Below are 16,366 nucleotides of genomic sequence, written 5' to 3' on the forward strand. Positions count from 1 at the left end.
GAAAATATTCAATCACACTCCTGACTTGTACCCTGTAGATTGGGACAGGCTTTGTCAGGTGGTGAGTTACTCATCACAGAATTCCTAGCCTCTGACCTGCTCTTGCAACTACAGTATATGGCTAGTCCTGTTCTAGTCAATGGTAACCCCCCAGGATGTTGATATTGGGGGATTTGGTGATGGTAATGCCATTGAATGTCAAGGAGCAATGGTTTAATTCTCTCTTATTGGAAATGGTCATAGTCTGGCACTTGTGTGGCACACATGTTACTTGCCACCTGTCTGCCCAAGCCAGATTATTATTCGAGTCTTGCTGCATTTTAGACATGGACTCAGCGCCGGCCCTAGGGTTGCTGGCGCCCTTCGGGGGGGCGGGGCCGGGGGGAGGGGCCAGAGGGGCCGGTGGGGGGGCGGGGCCGGAGGGGGGGAGGGGCCGGAGGGAGGGGGCCCGGGGGGCCGGAGGGGAGGGGGGGCCAGAGGGGAGGGGGGGGCGGAGGGGGCCCAAGGGGGGGGGGGGCCGGAGGGGGCCGGAGTGACCACCGGCGAGCCTGGATCCATCCGCCATGTTTGTGCGGGGCGGCCTGAGGGAGGGCGGCCACCGCGCATGCGCTGGTTGGCACCGGCCCAACTGCGCATGCGTGGGACCCGAGTCTTTTACGCGGCGCCCCTAGCACATGGCGCCCCGGGCGACTGCCCGAGTTGCCGGTACCTTGAGCCGGCCCTGCATGGACTGCTTCAGTATCTGAGGAGTCGTGAATGGTGCTGAACATTGTGCAGTCGCCTGCAAACATCTGCACTTCTGACCTGATGGTGGAAGGAAGGACGATCATTGATGAAGCAGCAAAAAAATGGTTGTGCCTAGGTTACTACCCTGAGGAACTCCTGCTGTGATGTCTTGGAGCAGAGATGACTGACTTACAATAATCACAACCATCTTCCTTTGTGCCAGGTTTGAATCCAACCAGTGGTGAGTTTTAACCCTCATTTCCATTGATTACAGTTTTGCTATGTCTCCTTGATGCCATACTTGATCAATTGCTGCCTTGATGTCAAGGACAGTCACTCTCACCTCACCTCCAGAGTTAAGCTCTTTTTTCCCATGATGAAGCCAAGGCTGTAATGAAGTCAGGAGCTGAATGGCCCTGGCCTTTCTGGATAGTGCAGTATCTCCCCAATATTACTGATTGGGCAGTAATTGGCTGGGTTGGATTTGTCCTTTTTGTGCAGGACATATCTGGGAAATTTTCCACCTTGCTGGGTAGATGTCAATGTTGTAACTGTACTGGAACAGCTTGGCTAAGGGCGATCTGATTCTGATTGTCACTCTGTGGAAGTTAAGGCCCATACTGTTAATGAAACCAAGTTGCTTATTTATATTTGACCTCACCTCACCCTCTAAAAGATGGAAGAAATGCATTTGATGTATGATGCGGATTCAGAGCAGTAATCTTCATGAATGCCTTTGGATTATGCTCTTGAAATCACCGGAAATGAGGTCTCTTGTGGAAGCAGCTGGTGAAATGGAGTCTGAGAGAATATTTTAAGAGACCTGTCTTTTATAACAAACACATTGGCATGGAGATAAACAAACCCAATATATGACTAAGTTCATCTAGAGCAGTGAAGAGATGGCCAGAGTACAATTCCTTTGCAAGATTTTGACTGGGAAAGCACCACATAAACTTCTTACATTCATCAGGCTTCAATCTGGATACAAGGACTAAAAAAAACCCACAAAGTTCAAAAAGTCAACGATGGTGCAGGCGGGAAGGATTCAGATTCCTGGATAACTGGGGCTCTTTCTGGGGAAGGTGGGACCTCTATAGACAGGATGGTCTACATCTGAACCTGAGGGGCACCAATATCCTGGGGGGGAGATTTGTTAGTGCTCTTTGGGGGGGTTTAAACTAATTCAGCAGGGGCATGGGAACCTGGATTGTAGTTTTGGGGTACGGGAGATTGAGAGTATAGAGGTCAGGAGCACAGATTTGACTTCGCAGGAGGGTGCCAGTGTTCAGGTAGGTGGTTTGAAGTGTGTCTACTTCAATGCCAGGAGTATACGAAATAAGGTAGGGGAACTGGCAGCATGGGTTGGTACCTGGGACTTCGACGTTGTGGCCATTTCAGAGACATGGATAGAGCAGGGACAGGAATGGTTGTTGCAGGTTCCGGGGTTTAGGTGTTTTAGTAAGCTCAGAGAAGGGGGCAAAAGAGGGGGAGGTGTGGCGCTGCTAGTCAAGGACAGTATTACGGTGGCGGAAAAGATGCTAGATGGGGACTCTTCTTCTGAGGTAGTATGGGCTGAGGTTAGAAACAGGAAAGGAGAGCTCACCCTGTTGGGAGTTTTCTATAGGCCACCTAATAGTTCTAGGGATGTAGAGGAAAGGATGGCGAAGATGATTCTGGAAAAGAGCGAAAGTAACAGGGTAGTTGTTATGGGAGACTTTAACTTTCCAACTATTGACTGGAAAATATATAGTTCGAGTACATTAGATGGGTCGTTCTTTGTACAATGTGTGCAGGAGGGTTTCCTGACACAATATGTTGACAGGCCAACAAGAGGCGAGGCCACATTGGATTTGGTTTTGGGTAATGAACCAGGCCAGGTGTTAGATCTGGAGGTAGGTGAGCACTTTGGAAACAGTGACCACAATTCGGTGACCTTTACGTTAGTGATGGAAAGGGATAAGTATACCCCGCAGGGCAAGAGTTATAACTGGGGGAAGGGCAATTATGATGCCATTAGACATGACTTAGGATGTGTTGGTTGGAGAAGTAGGCTGCAAGGGTTGGGCACACTGGATATGTGGAGCTTGTTCAAGGAACAGCTATTGCATGTTCTTGATAAGTACGTACCAGTCAGGCAGGGAGGAAGGGGTCGAGCGAGGGAACCGTGGTTTACTAAAGAAGTGGAATCTCTTGTTAAGAGGAAGAAGGAGGCCTATGTGAAGATGAGGCATGAAGTTTCAGTTGGGGCGCTTGATAGTTACAAGGAAGCGAGGAAGGATCTAAAGAGAGAGCTGAGACGAGCAAGGAGGGGACATGAGAAGTCTTTGGCAGGTAGGATCAAGGAAAACCCAAAAGCTTTCTATAGGTATGTCAGGAATAAAAGAATGACTAGGGTAAGAGTAGGGCCAGTCAAGGACAGTGGTGGGAAGTTGTGTGTGGAGGCTGAGGAGATAAGCGAGATACTAAATGAATACTTTTCGTCAGTATTCACTCAAGAAAAAGATAATATTGTGGAGGAGAATGCTGAGACCCAGGCTATTAGAATAGATGGCATTGAGGTGCGTAGGGAAGAAGTGTTGGCAATTCTGGACAAGGTGAAAATAGATAAGTCCCTGGGGCCGGATGGGATTTATCCTAGGATTCTCTGGGAAGCCAGGGAAGAGATTGCTGAGCCTTTGGCTTTGATTTTTAGGTCATCATTGGCTACAGGAATAGTGCCAGAGGACTGGAGGATAGCAAATGTGGTCCCTTTGTTCAAGAAGGGGAGTAGAGATAACCCCGGTAACTATAGGCCGGTGAGCCTAACGTCTGTGGTGGGTAAGGTCTTGGAGAGGATTATAAAAGATACGATTTATAATCATCTAGATAGGAATAATATGATTAGGGATAGTCAGCATGGTTTTGTGAAGGGTAGGTCATGCCTCACAAACCTTATCGAGTTCTTTGAGAAGGTGACTGAACAGGTAGATGAGGGTAGAGCAGTTGATGTGGTGTATATGGATTTCAGTAAAGCGTTTGATAAGGTTCCCCACGGTCGGCTATTGCAGAAAATACGGAGGCTGGGGATTGAGGGTGATTTAGAGATGTGGATCAGAAATTGGCTAGTTGAAAGAAGACAGAGAGTGGTAGTTGATGGGAAATGTTCAGAATGGAGTTCAGTTACGAGTGGCGTACCACAAGGATCTGTTCTGGGGCCGTTGCTGTTTGTCATTTTTATAAATGACCTAGAAGAGGGCGCAGAAGGATGGGTGAGTAAATTTGCAGACGACACTAAAGTCGGTGGAGTTGTAGACAGTGCGGAAGGATGTTGCAGGTTACAGAGGGACATAGATAAGCTGCAGACCTGGGCTGAGAGGTGGCAAATGGAGTTTAATGTGGAGAAGTTTGAGGTGATTCACTTTGGACCAAATGTGGGTCCTGAGCCCACACTTTCCAACAGCACAATCTCTACCAGAAGGTAGCCTCTGCATTCGCTGGCCTATTAAGGACAATGAGCAGGCTGCTGATAATGTAGGTCCAATCGGAGGTCCCACAACTCTCGGGCCACAGCAGGTCCCTCTGGGAGAGGTGGATGCTGCTGAGGCAGATGGGGTCCTCAAAGATGTCCCAACATGGAGGTGCTCTCACTGGCCAATGTTGAGAAGCTGCACTGAAGACTCTTGAAGTCAATCGGGCCATTGGGATAGAAAGGAAACCCCTCCACCATCTTATTCACTGACAGGAATGCAGCATTTCAACCCCAAGGCCCTGTCACTGGTGATGTGTTGGGTGCTGTGGATCCGTGGAACACATACAGGCCACCAACACTTAAAATAGTACAACACTATTTTATTAAACTATAAACTGTTGAACATACTCTTACTGTGGGTTAACACGATGTTAGATTAACTAAAGACCTGTGCTTATCCTAACCAGTCTAACCACTCAGCACATGGTGAGGATCTGTGCTGTCAGCTGTAAGCTCTGTCCTTCTGAGAGGCTGCATCCCGAATGAGCGGGAAAACTGATGCCCTCTGTCTTTATAGTGAGTGTGCTCTAACTGGTGATTGGCTGCGGTGTTATGCATGTTGATTGATTATACTGTATGTCCATCAATGTGTGTGTCTGCACCATGATATACTGGTGCATATTATGACATCCCCCATTTAAAAAAAAAATGTATGTTTGTGGCAATAAATAATGTGTTGATAATGTTCCTAACTACGTGTGGGGCACAAAGACATATCTACAGGACTATGTACATGAAAACTAAGCTATTTACAAGGGAAGGTGCCTGGTGCAGAGAAACAGTATGCAACAAGAGGAACGAGAACAACATTAAAATCCAAACCAGGAAAATGATCAAACAAAGCAACGAAACAATTCAGAGAGTCCATAAATTTGTAAAGTTCATAAGTTTAGTCTCTGAGGTGGGCGGCGAATTCTGGTTGACCGAAAGAACACTTGGCTCTGTTGAGGTGGAGGCCATGCTCCTGTATGCGTCTGAAGACGCGCTGGAGGCGATTAACGTGCTCCTGCGGGGTGGTGGACCAGATGATTATGTCATCGACGTAGACGCGAACACCTTCAATCCCTTCCATCATTTGTTCCATGATCCTATGAAACACTTCTGATGCAGAGATGATCCCAAATGGAATTCTGTTGTCGCAATATCTTCCAAAGGGGGTATTGAACGTACAGAGTTTCCTGCTAGATTCATCAAGCTGGATTTGCCAGAATCTTTTTGAGGCGTCGAGTTTGGTAAAGAGCTTGGCGTGAGCCATTTCACATGTGAGCTCTTCGTGCTTGGGAATTGGATAGTGCTCTCTCATAATATTGCAATTAAGATCTTTGGGATCGATGCTGTGTATCGGTAGAGGCTGGATTCTGTGCTTCGGGGACACCCTGTTTTTTGTTATGATGCCGACTTGAAAAGGCGCCTTCGGGTCCTCGGTGTCAAAATCAGGTGACAGGTCTGAATCGGGCTTGGTGACTGTGGGTTGAATGGCCTGGACATCCCTGCGAGGCTGGCTGGAGCGACAAAAGCTGGCAGGTTGCGTTGATCTGCATAAGGCAGCATAGTGGCCAAGTTTGCCACATTGCAGGCATCGTCGGGATTTGGCAGGACACTGCCGCTTTAAATGGGCGGAGCCACAGTTGCTGCACGCTGTTGCGTCAGTGCGTTCGTTGTGCCACCGTGTATGCGCGGTGCGATCATGCGTGGTGCGCACTTGCGCAGTACGTTTGTCGACGTTGCCGTCCCCTCGTTCAGTGCGCCCAAGCGCGGGAGTCCACGAAAACCGCAAAATGGCCGCCCTCATCCAGGCTGAGGCCCTGGAGTTGTTGGATTGCTTGGACCCGTTCTGCCTCGTGGGAAGCTTGCCGCGCCGTTTCAGCCGCTTGGATGTGGGAATACCGACTAGTGGCGTGTTCATGGAGCACGCAGGTCTCGATGGGAATCTCTAGGGTGAGCTGCTCTACCTTGAGGAGCTGCTGGCGAAGGGGGTCCGACTGAACACCGAAAACGATCTCGTCGCGTATCATGGAGTCGGAGGTGGACCCGTAGTTACAGGACTGCGCAAGGATGCGGAGGTGGGTGAGAAAGGACTGCAAAGGTTCATCCTTACCCTGCAAATGCTGTTGGTAGCGCTCGAAACTTTCATTCACCTCGATGTCGCAGTGACTGCCAAACTTGAGGAGGACCGTCTTGAATTTAGATTTATCTTCACCATTGGCAAAAGTGAGAGAATTGAAGATGTGGATGGCATGGTCCCTGGCTGTGGGGAGAAAGAGAGCAATCTTCTTGGCGTCTGAAGCAGCTTCCAGGTCTGTGGCTTCAAGGTAGAGCTGGCAGCGTTGTTTGAAGATCTTCCAGTTGGACCCTAGGTTACCGGTGATGCGGAGCGGCGGCGGCAGGCGGACGCTGTCCATGTTGCAGGATGGCTGTATGCTGGTGGAAGGCAGATCACTTGCAGGTAGGTCTAAGAAGTTCTAACATCCCTCAACTACTGGTACCATGATGTGTTGGGTGCTCTGGATCCGTGGAACACATACAGGCCACCAACACTTAAAATAGTACAACACTATTTTATTAAACTATAAACTGTTGAACATACTCTTACTGTGGGTTAACACGATGTTAGATTAACTAAAGACCTGTGCCTATCCTAACCAGTCTAATCACTCAGCACATGGTGAGGATCTGTGCTGTAAGCTGTAAGCTCTGTACTTCTGAAAGGCTGCATCCCGAATGAGCGGGAAAACTGATGCCCTCTGTCTTTATAGTGAGTGTGCTCTAACTGGTGATTGGCTGCGGTGTTATGTATGTTGATTGGTCCTACTGTATGTCCATCAGAGTGTGTGTCTGCACCATGATATACTGTGTATATTATGACAACTGGAACATGGATTGTCTGGCTCTGATGGTCCACTGGCTGATAAATTGTAAAGCCATGATTAAATCTAAATTAACTTAAACCATTGGCCCAACAAGTTTAAGCCAGCGTTTATACTCTGCTATCCTTCCAGATCTAGTTTTATCTGCATAGCCCTCTTCCCCTCTGCATGCTTTTCTGGCTTCCCATTGAATAATCCTCATTTATCCAAAAGTAGGTTCGGAAATTCAACTCCATATTTCACCTTGGAAAAGATAAATCCCTCCGTGCCCTGAATATCATGGTTAAGGTAGTAAAAGTTGGAATGGAAGCTTAACCAACAGCTGTAACATTGTTTCCATATAGTGCTTCAGAATACATCATTGGAATAATGGAGAATGGAGGGATTTGATGAAAGATATAGTAAAAGACACCCAATAAACAACCACAGAAATTAATGGAGCAGAAAGAATTTTGCTACCACTAGAATTTTGCTTTTCTTTAAACATGAGCTTGCACATACCATTTAATACTTTGCCCCAACTCAATGGTTTTTCATGGGGAAGCAATAACATGCATTCGCAGAAGAATATGGATGCAATTTTGAGCCCAAACTTGGTGTCGCGGGATCGATCGCGTGGGCAGGAAATCCCGTGAGAATTTAAAAATTAGAATCACACCGGGTAAATCGCATTTCCCGGTTTTCCCCGCCCCTCGCCAGCGACATCATGGGAAGGGCATGAACCTCATTTTAATGTATGTGCATTGATTAAAATATTATTTATGACCCATCCTGAGCTGCCAAATGATCCCACCCCTCCTCACTAAATACTCATACCTCGCCGACATGATGTCACTCCAGTGAAGTTTACAAGAGGTTTGGCCAGATGTGTGGCAGTCGAGAGGATCCCTCCAGGGGGCACAGAGACAGGTATAGCCCCGGAGGGCGGGAGAGGAACATGCCTGGACAGTGCCCTGGGCCAGCTTGGCACAGTGCTAACCTGAGCTTGGCAGTGCTGGGGTGGGTCCTAGTGGCAGCCCCCATGGAGGGAAGGTGTGTGTGGTGCAGGGGGAGTGCTGGCTACACTCCCACTGTCTTTGTTGGGGGATGGGTGTGAAATGCCAGTGATGTTGGCGGGGGAGGCCCTGTGATGGGGAATGGGGGCCATTAGGCAGTAGTGTTGATCGGGGTCCATTTAACGATGGCTGAGTAGCCGCCCCACCTGAGTGATGGCGTAAACCGCACCTTGTTCAAGTGGCTGGATAGTTACATGCCAGTTTTCTGTCCAAGTTTGACCTTTTGCCAAATTCTGTTAGGATTCCGCCCTTTGTTTAGCATAAAGTAAATACTAATTAAATAAAATAGTTTCACAATTTAAGGTTTTTCCTGAAAACTAAACTGCGATTTTGGCACTTATTCACTTGTAGCATGAAACTAATAACATGTGAACCAGTTAGTTCAATCAGTTCCTCTTTAAGATTATTGCAAGCATATCAATAAGCACTACAAGATCATTCACCAAATGAAGTTTATTTTGCTCCACGTTATATTTACATTGATATTAATTGTTCTAAACAAAGGTAGACTTGATTTCTAAAATCATGTACAAAGTTGAAAGATCATTCCATAATGTATAATATACAGACAATTTTTTGGCACAATTGTTACAGACACATTGCAAAATAGTGTGTTGAGAACTGGCACTCTTAAAAATCTGAGTACCCTTTTTGTGTCAGTTGTTCGCACTGTACATAAAGGTTTTCAATCAACTATCAATTCACTTTCATCATTTAGATATTTACAGGCTCCCCATTACAATAGCACAAAATAGTTGAAAACAACCGATCGATATACTTATTAATGTTTCAAGAACTGAAGAACGTTAAAATGCGAAAACAATTGATTTTTATTTTACTCTGGGAGTAATAAGATGTGTTTTAGTTGTACCCTGTCCATCTCATGTTACTTCATAATCATGTTGCAGAACATGCAGAATCAAGATTGGGAAGTGGGCAAATTGAAAGCTTCAATTCTTGTCCAGTTCATAGAGTTAGAATTGTACAATTATAGTTTTGACTATTATGTGACTCTTATTTCAGAACAGAAAGCGCGACTCCCAATTGTAAAATAATAAGGTTTATATTTAATGTGCGTGATGATCTAAATGTATTGTTAGATAAATTATTTATTCAGAAGTTCTTTTAAGTCACATTCTGAATTACTAGCAGAGTACAAGAAGGTATTTTATGAGGGAGAGGAATTGGAATGATGCATGCTTGAAGAAACATGTTGGGAAAAAATGTGATTCCCGATGTCAAGATTGTTTATTTCTGAATCCTCTCAGGCTATATTAAGAATTTACATTAGATGCTCAAGTTTCTTTTTTGGTAAAATTTTAAAATTAGTGTGTCGGCTCTGGAGAATACTTGTAATTTTGATGATCCGAAGTGAACTTTCACTTATATTAATAACAGCATTGATGTTTAAATTGAAACATTAAAGTTACATCATGAAAATCCTCCCTGGACTTTAATTTACGTTGTCAGTGAAATTTCTGATTTACGCATTTAGGCTACTAATGAGGAATGTTTAATCACAAACAAAATGAGTCCCAAAAGAAGATTTCCGACTAAAGACTAGAAAAAGATGAAATAATAGATTTATATCTCCTCTAAAATTGATTAAACCTACTTAACTAGTACATTAAACATTTATACACATGCATCCCAGTTTTATTTCAGTGCTTTTTTTTCCATCCAATGCATTTTTAAAAATCAGAGTGAAAATAAATGCTTTTCCATTCACAATCAGCTAACAAATAGAGTAATAGAGCTCTGCAACACAGGAAAAGCCCTTCAGCTCATCATGTCTGTGCCAGTTAAATATTAAGCTCACATGGTGCAATCATTAATCCAAATCGAGGTGATTTAGCTCATCTTTGGAACTGCTTCAATTCATTGCTTACACTACCTTGACCAGAACTAGTCACAGGCAACTGCTGACTTTCTCTGTAATACTAACAAGTAAAATGTAGGACAATTATGAAACATAGACTAAGCACAATCATCTACTTTTCTTTTTCACTTTAAATATTGCAAACTTTTGGCTCACAACATTAAACAAAAAAAAACTTTTAGTGACATTCCAGTAAGTCTGGTACATTTATTTAAACATTTAACACTTTGAACCAGAATCTAATCAGGTTTGCCATTTTTTAGTTTTATAATACACTTGGAAAGCTTCAGTAATGAGAATTGTGCCCTGGTGCTAGGATAGCGAATTAAACAACTTGGACATATTTTAAAGTAATTTGCAGCCCCTGATTATTTCTCTTCAATAAGTAAACCCGTTAATTTAATGAAACATTTTAACTGTTTAATCTTAAATAAAACTCAGAGATGTTTGTTGAAAAAATATCTGTCCACAGATGCTGCCTCACCTGTGAAGAATTTGAAACATTTTCTGTTTTTATTTAAACTATCTTTATTAAAGCATTTGCAAATATTTTTTCTTTCATAGAAGCTAAATGGTCAAAACGTTGTGTGCCATTTTCTCAGAATGTGACTCAAATGATGTGAAGGTGCATTTCAACACAATTTTGATACATAAGGTTTACCAAGCATTTTGCCAAGAGCATGTTCCCCTCCAAAAATCTGGTATAACCCTACAAATTTGTTCACAGGATTATATAAGATTATACAACTTTTTAATTTCACTCATTTATATCTGCAGAACAACGTCTTGTGACAAACTAGATAGGATCATTCCAGTTTGAGGTTATGGTCATTGCGAGTTCCCTCATCCAGAATGAAGACTTGTCCAATTGCTTACTTAATTTTCTTTTGGGCCCATGCAACATTTATTTTTGGAGCACACTAGATCATTTGTGTTCAGGTCAAAAAAATATTTCTATGATTTTTTTCAAATTCTGTTTGTTAAAAGTATTCCGATTTCCTAAGTTTTATCTCCTAATGTCCACTTCCAGCTCACATAGAGAAAGATTAGATGCTCTGCTCTGGCCCAAATTCTACCCCAACCTCATTCCCATTTACAAACCAGCAATGTGTGACATCTCTTTGAGTGTGATTATCAATTTATCTGAACGGCAATAACTATCAGAAAAGACTTGGCAGTCAGGGACTTCTCTGGAAAACAGAAGACTAAGAGATAACCTAATAGAAATCTTTAAAATTATGAAGGGATTAGATAGAGCAGACAAAGAAATGTTCTACTTGGTTTTTTTTGGGAGGGGGAGGGGGCGACATCCAAAAATGGGAGCCACTAATATACTGGATGGGAAATTCAGAAGTAACTCCTTTAGTTTGGAATTCACTGCCATATGGCATAGCTGAGATAGCTAGCCAAGACTCATTTAAGGAAAAGTTAATTAAGTAAAGGAGGGAGAAAGAATCAGAAGGATATGTTGATAGGGTGAGGTGAAGACTGGTGGGAGGTTTGTGTGAAGCATAAACTCTGACATCGACCTGTTGGGTTGAATGCCTAGTAAAATTCTATGTAATTTGCATGAATTGGATCAGTTTGGAGTAAATATAAATTTATTTGTGGTTAGCATTAAAGTGCATGTATATTCGACTGCAGTACATTGTAAAATTGGTTTTGCCCTGTTGTCTATTTTAATAGCTCCATAGGGCAGCATGGTAGCACTGCTGCCTCATGGCGCTAAGGACAAGGGTTTGATCCCACCCCCGGGTCACTGTCCGTGTGGAGTTTGCACATTCCCCCAGTATCTGTGTGGGTCTCACCCCACAACCCAAAGATGTGCAGTGTAGGTGAACTGGCCACGCTAACTTGCCCCTTAATTGGAAAAAGAAATTAATAGCTCTGTTATAACATTGGTCCTTCTCACTGAAGAATGGTAATCAATCTTTAACATATATGCACCTTAATTCTAAGTACCAATATATTTATGTGTACTCCAAATTGATCTGACATTGGTTCTCCAGGTACATTGGTTCTTTGCATTTACTATCACCTCTTGGGGCTGCTGAAAAGAATCTCTGTTAACCTACCCAGAGAGAACAATAATTACATTTGGTGTAACAGTAGAAAATAAGTATTTTAAAAATCAAAACTATAAAGTATTTGGAATTGATACTCTTCAGTTGATATTTTAACTTGTGTTATATAATGCCTTAATTGAGTATCAAAAGTTTTTTTTTGTTATACGATGAATATATGTTTAATTTGAAATGTGTAATCCCTACAGAAACTGATACAAATGGTGTGAGAATCTTTAGAAAATGCATGTTTAAAAGTTCAAAATTGCCCTCCCCCATTCTTAAGACATCCATGTCTCATCTTCCCGATTATCTTAAGATTTATACCAATAAATGCTGAAAGTTGTATCTGAAATAATTCAGAGGTATAAAGAATAAGTAATGACAAATCAGAAATGAATATACTGGAAATAAAAAGGATGTAAAATTAGAAAAAATACGGATCAACATCAGGACCTTTAATTGGACGAATGATTTCTCTCCAGACTCTTTACCCAGCGTTGATTTCTTTGAAGAATTAGTTTGAAACTGGCATATTAGTTTCCATAACTATAACATCAGTTTGTTTCACTTTGATGCAAAAATATTTTCTCTGGGTATAGTTATTTTGTAATATTGTTCATTAAAAAAAGTTAAACAAAAGTTTTCTCAATGCTTTTAAGAGATTGGTGATTTTAATGTAAGACGTCTAATCAGAAATGGGTGGGCTCTGGTTGGATGTGCGTTTGAAACTCTGCCCAAGTTGGATTTTTTCTTGTTGGATGGTTTGGATTAAATCTTCCCTGAGTTTCACCTCTGCCTAGAGTAGAAAAGGAAGAATTTGACTGTTGTTTTGGTGAGCAAAGTCTCCCAAAGAATGAAAGTGTGGGCACTCTAGTCCAGTGGCAGCCACAATTGTGTTAGAAACCTTGTAACCTTGTGACATAATTGAATAATTAGGAAATACATAACTGATATGTTCTCCATTTTGTCCAGTTAAAATATGTTGTTTAAGGCATGTTTTGTTCAGATAATGAGTTAAAAATGCTATTTGCTTAAATCTAGACTCAGCCATTTACAAAACCGAAAGTTAGAATTGTACTGAAATTAAAATGCTGGGATTGGGTAGGGGGTTGCATCTGTAGGGGTCAAATTCACAAGTTGGGGGAGGGAGCCATGTTGAGGAGGTGGTCAGGTCAGGGAGAGGCTGCGGGCCCATGAGGAATCCTTGGAGGTAGGGGTGTGTGGGTTGGAGGGGGGGGGGGGGGGGCGTGTCAGGGCAGTTCTGTAGGGATCAGCTGGGTGTTTACAGTAGTTACCCAAAAGTTAGAAGAAAATTCAATTCTTCTCACTTTTTCCGAGGAACTATTGACATGACATTTTCACAGCATAGGGAGATAGCACTTTTGGGCAGTTGCTATGCAAACGTTTACTTGTAAAATTCGGAGAATTCCCCAGCTCATCTTTGGTGTAACCCCCAAATCTGATGCTGGGAAACTTGGTAATTAAGGCCCAGTATTTGTTTAACTCAAAAGATTTTGGAAAGTGGAGTCCCTCAAGACAATGGCAAAATCTTCCATTCGGCGCCAGGACTCTTATTTCCAAACTCGATCAGACAGAAAAATACACTCTTGCTTTCCTCCAGTTTTTCAGGAATTCTTCAGATGGAGGATTCTGCCAAACTCAGTCAGTGCAGGAAACTTCAGAGGGCGCAGGAGAGGCGATCATGGGAACCATACCCACTTTTCATGACACTAGCTGCCATTTTCTGGTAAGCAAACACTTTAAATGTCTCAAAAGCTTATTTGAAAAACTACATGGAGAAGATAATTGGGTAAGGGGTGAGGGTGGATGACAGGGTAGTGTGGGTAAGGTAAAGTGGACAAAAGGGTAAGGTAAGTGGGAAAGGGGGTAGGCTGGTGAGGTTGAGACGGGGCAAGTCGGGGTTGAGATGGGATTCGGGTGGTCGGAGTTGGTCACATCGGGTCAGGGGAGTAGTTTGAAGGGTTAGGGTTGGTCAGGACAATCAGAGGGCCATGACGGGGGTTCGGGGAGTAATAGGGTATTGGGTAGAGTCAGGTGGGTAGGGGGTGTTTGTGGGTGTGTCGGGTAAAACCGAGGATGGGTTGGGGAAGTTGGGGGTCAGGGTCTGGAGTCCTGGAGGGATCAGTTTGAGTGATTAGGGTTCAATTCTGTAGTTACTCAGATGTTTAGACTAAGTTTTACCTGAGTAACCGGTAAATGAAAGGGAAAATGCTGGAAAATCTCAGCAAGTCTGGCAGCATCTGTAGGGAGAGAAAAGAACTAACGTTTTGAGTCCGATGAGCGGTAAATGTATTGGAACAGATCCAAAGTCTCTGAATCTAACTCGGAGTTGGAAACACTTTCGGAATTCAAACATCCAAAATTCCCACAGGGTCAATGGGCTGGGACCTCCAATGATCCCATAGTGCACGCAGGGCTGCGGGGGGGGGGGGGGGGGGGGGGGGGGGTGGAGGAGGAGGAGGAGGAAGAGTATAACAGGTCTCTGCTGATCCAGAGACTGGGAAATCTGAGTCTTTGAAATTTTGCAATTCTTTACTTTAGTTTGGGTGATTTTGGGTGAATTGCATTGAAAACAAAACCCCTCAGCCTCGCAGAGCCTCCAGGCCACTATCACAGACTGAAGGCTAAGAGTGACTGGCACCATTCCTATGTTTTATAAACCTTTTGTTTTATTCTCTTATGTCACAAGCAGGAGTTCAAAGCTCCATTTCCAAAGATTTTTTAAATGGATAAATCCTCCCTAAATAAAGAGGAGTTTGTTTTCCCATGGTCAATTTATCTTTTCTGAAGCATCCAAGCTAGGACGATCTAGATCATTACATTTTACTAGTTATCTTCTTTCACTATTTGTGTGTATTCAAGCACAGTGGGATAAACAACTGGCTTTTAATGCAGAACTAGGCCAGTAGCACGGTTCAATTCCCGTACCGGCCTCCCCGAACAGGCACCGAAATGTGGCGACCAGGGGCTTTTCACAGTAACTTAATTGAAGACTACTTGTGACAGTAAGTGATTATTATTATTATTTAACATGTCAATCACACACTTTCATTGTGAACCATTTTCCATTGGCAGTTATGTGGAAAGGGAGAATTAAACTTTAACAATGTTTAATGGTAGGTAGGAGTGTTCAAGCCAGGACTTGGCAACTCAGTTGGGTTAAACTGCACTTATAGGAACTTTGAATCACAGTTAAAGCATTCTTCCTGGCAAAGCTGAATTGGATGGCACCTTCAGCCTGTACATACAGCAATGATACATTGGAAACAATTTATCAAGCTCCACGTTTATTCAGATAAGCCTCTCTGCTTGCGGTGGGTGCACCATGTTCCACATCTCGACCCGCGAGCCTTCCTTCTCCTGTCGACTAGGGCTGTACGCCCCGTGCGTTGCTCTTTTATTCAAGGTCACAATGGTGGCAGTGAGAACTAGGAAGAAAATTAACAACAACACCACCGTGACCAATACAACATACAGGAGAATCTCTGAGGTCCAGGCTTCCGCATCCTGCTGACAAAGAGTCAAGAAAGGTTAAACGGTTTAAGGACAATCCTGTAGGGTGAGCTTTGAAACTGCCGTGGTTTCAGGAAAACACACACACTTTTTGCTGGACAGCTCTGTAACATTTCTCCTTTTCCTAACTCTTTGAGTAGCACGGGGAATACCTGGGATCTGTGGACTTCTCCTACTCCTTCCACCATAAAACCTCAAGTCTTGTGCATCACATAGCCTGAACATATCAGATAAGGCGCTCTTCTGGCGGTAGTTTAAGCGTATTGTTCATCTCCATCCGAGATCCCGTCTGCTCCTGGTTGCTCGGGCTGTAGTTCCCTTCAGTCTGACGTTTCTCGCGCAGTTTCACAATGAGAAAAGTCAGAATGATAGCTAGAACGATCACCCCACCAATGACACATGGAGCCACAATGGCTGCTATGTTTACTTTGTTAGGTGGCGGAGTTGTCTGCAAAAATAATTCACATTTTTATTATTAGAAGGCTTCCCTCAAATGGGTCATAGTTCAATCTAACCAGTGCATGTGACTCAAAAGCCCAACTTGACTCATTATTTTAGTTTATCCTTACATCGTGAATTGTGATCTGAAATGCACTCTCCGAAAGCAGATACAATCATATCTTTCAAAATGGAATTGAATAAATGCTCAAAAAGAGAAGAAAATGCAGGGCCAGAGGAAAAGAGCAAGGGAGTGGAACTAATTGGACAGCTCTTTGTCAGCACAGCTA

At 43.5% G+C, this 16,366-nt stretch overlaps 1 protein-coding gene across 6 annotated transcripts in view; it reads right to left on the bottom strand.

Annotated features, from left to right (window-relative positions):
* Window positions 1–8,593: 8,593 nt before the first annotated feature.
* crb1 (crumbs cell polarity complex component 1) overlaps window positions 8,594–16,366 on the bottom strand; it is a 210,470-nt gene continuing 202,697 nt past the window's right edge. For 4 of the 6 annotated variants that reach the window (XM_038794862.1, XM_038794865.1, XM_038794864.1 and 1 more), the window contains exon 12: window positions 15,438–16,086. In XM_038794862.1, the coding sequence (XP_038650790.1) occupies window positions 15,865–16,086 (222 nt within the window). In that variant the 3' untranslated portion in view covers window positions 15,438–15,864. Of the gene's footprint in view, window positions 16,087–16,366 lie in introns of all 6 variants that reach the window. The other 2 variants (XM_038794863.1, XM_038794867.1) reach the window with 2 other exon arrangements.

Source organism: Scyliorhinus canicula, chromosome 4, assembly GCF_902713615.1.
Source record: "Scyliorhinus canicula chromosome 4, sScyCan1.1, whole genome shotgun sequence".
Lineage (NCBI taxonomy): Eukaryota > Metazoa > Chordata > Chondrichthyes > Carcharhiniformes > Scyliorhinidae > Scyliorhinus > Scyliorhinus canicula.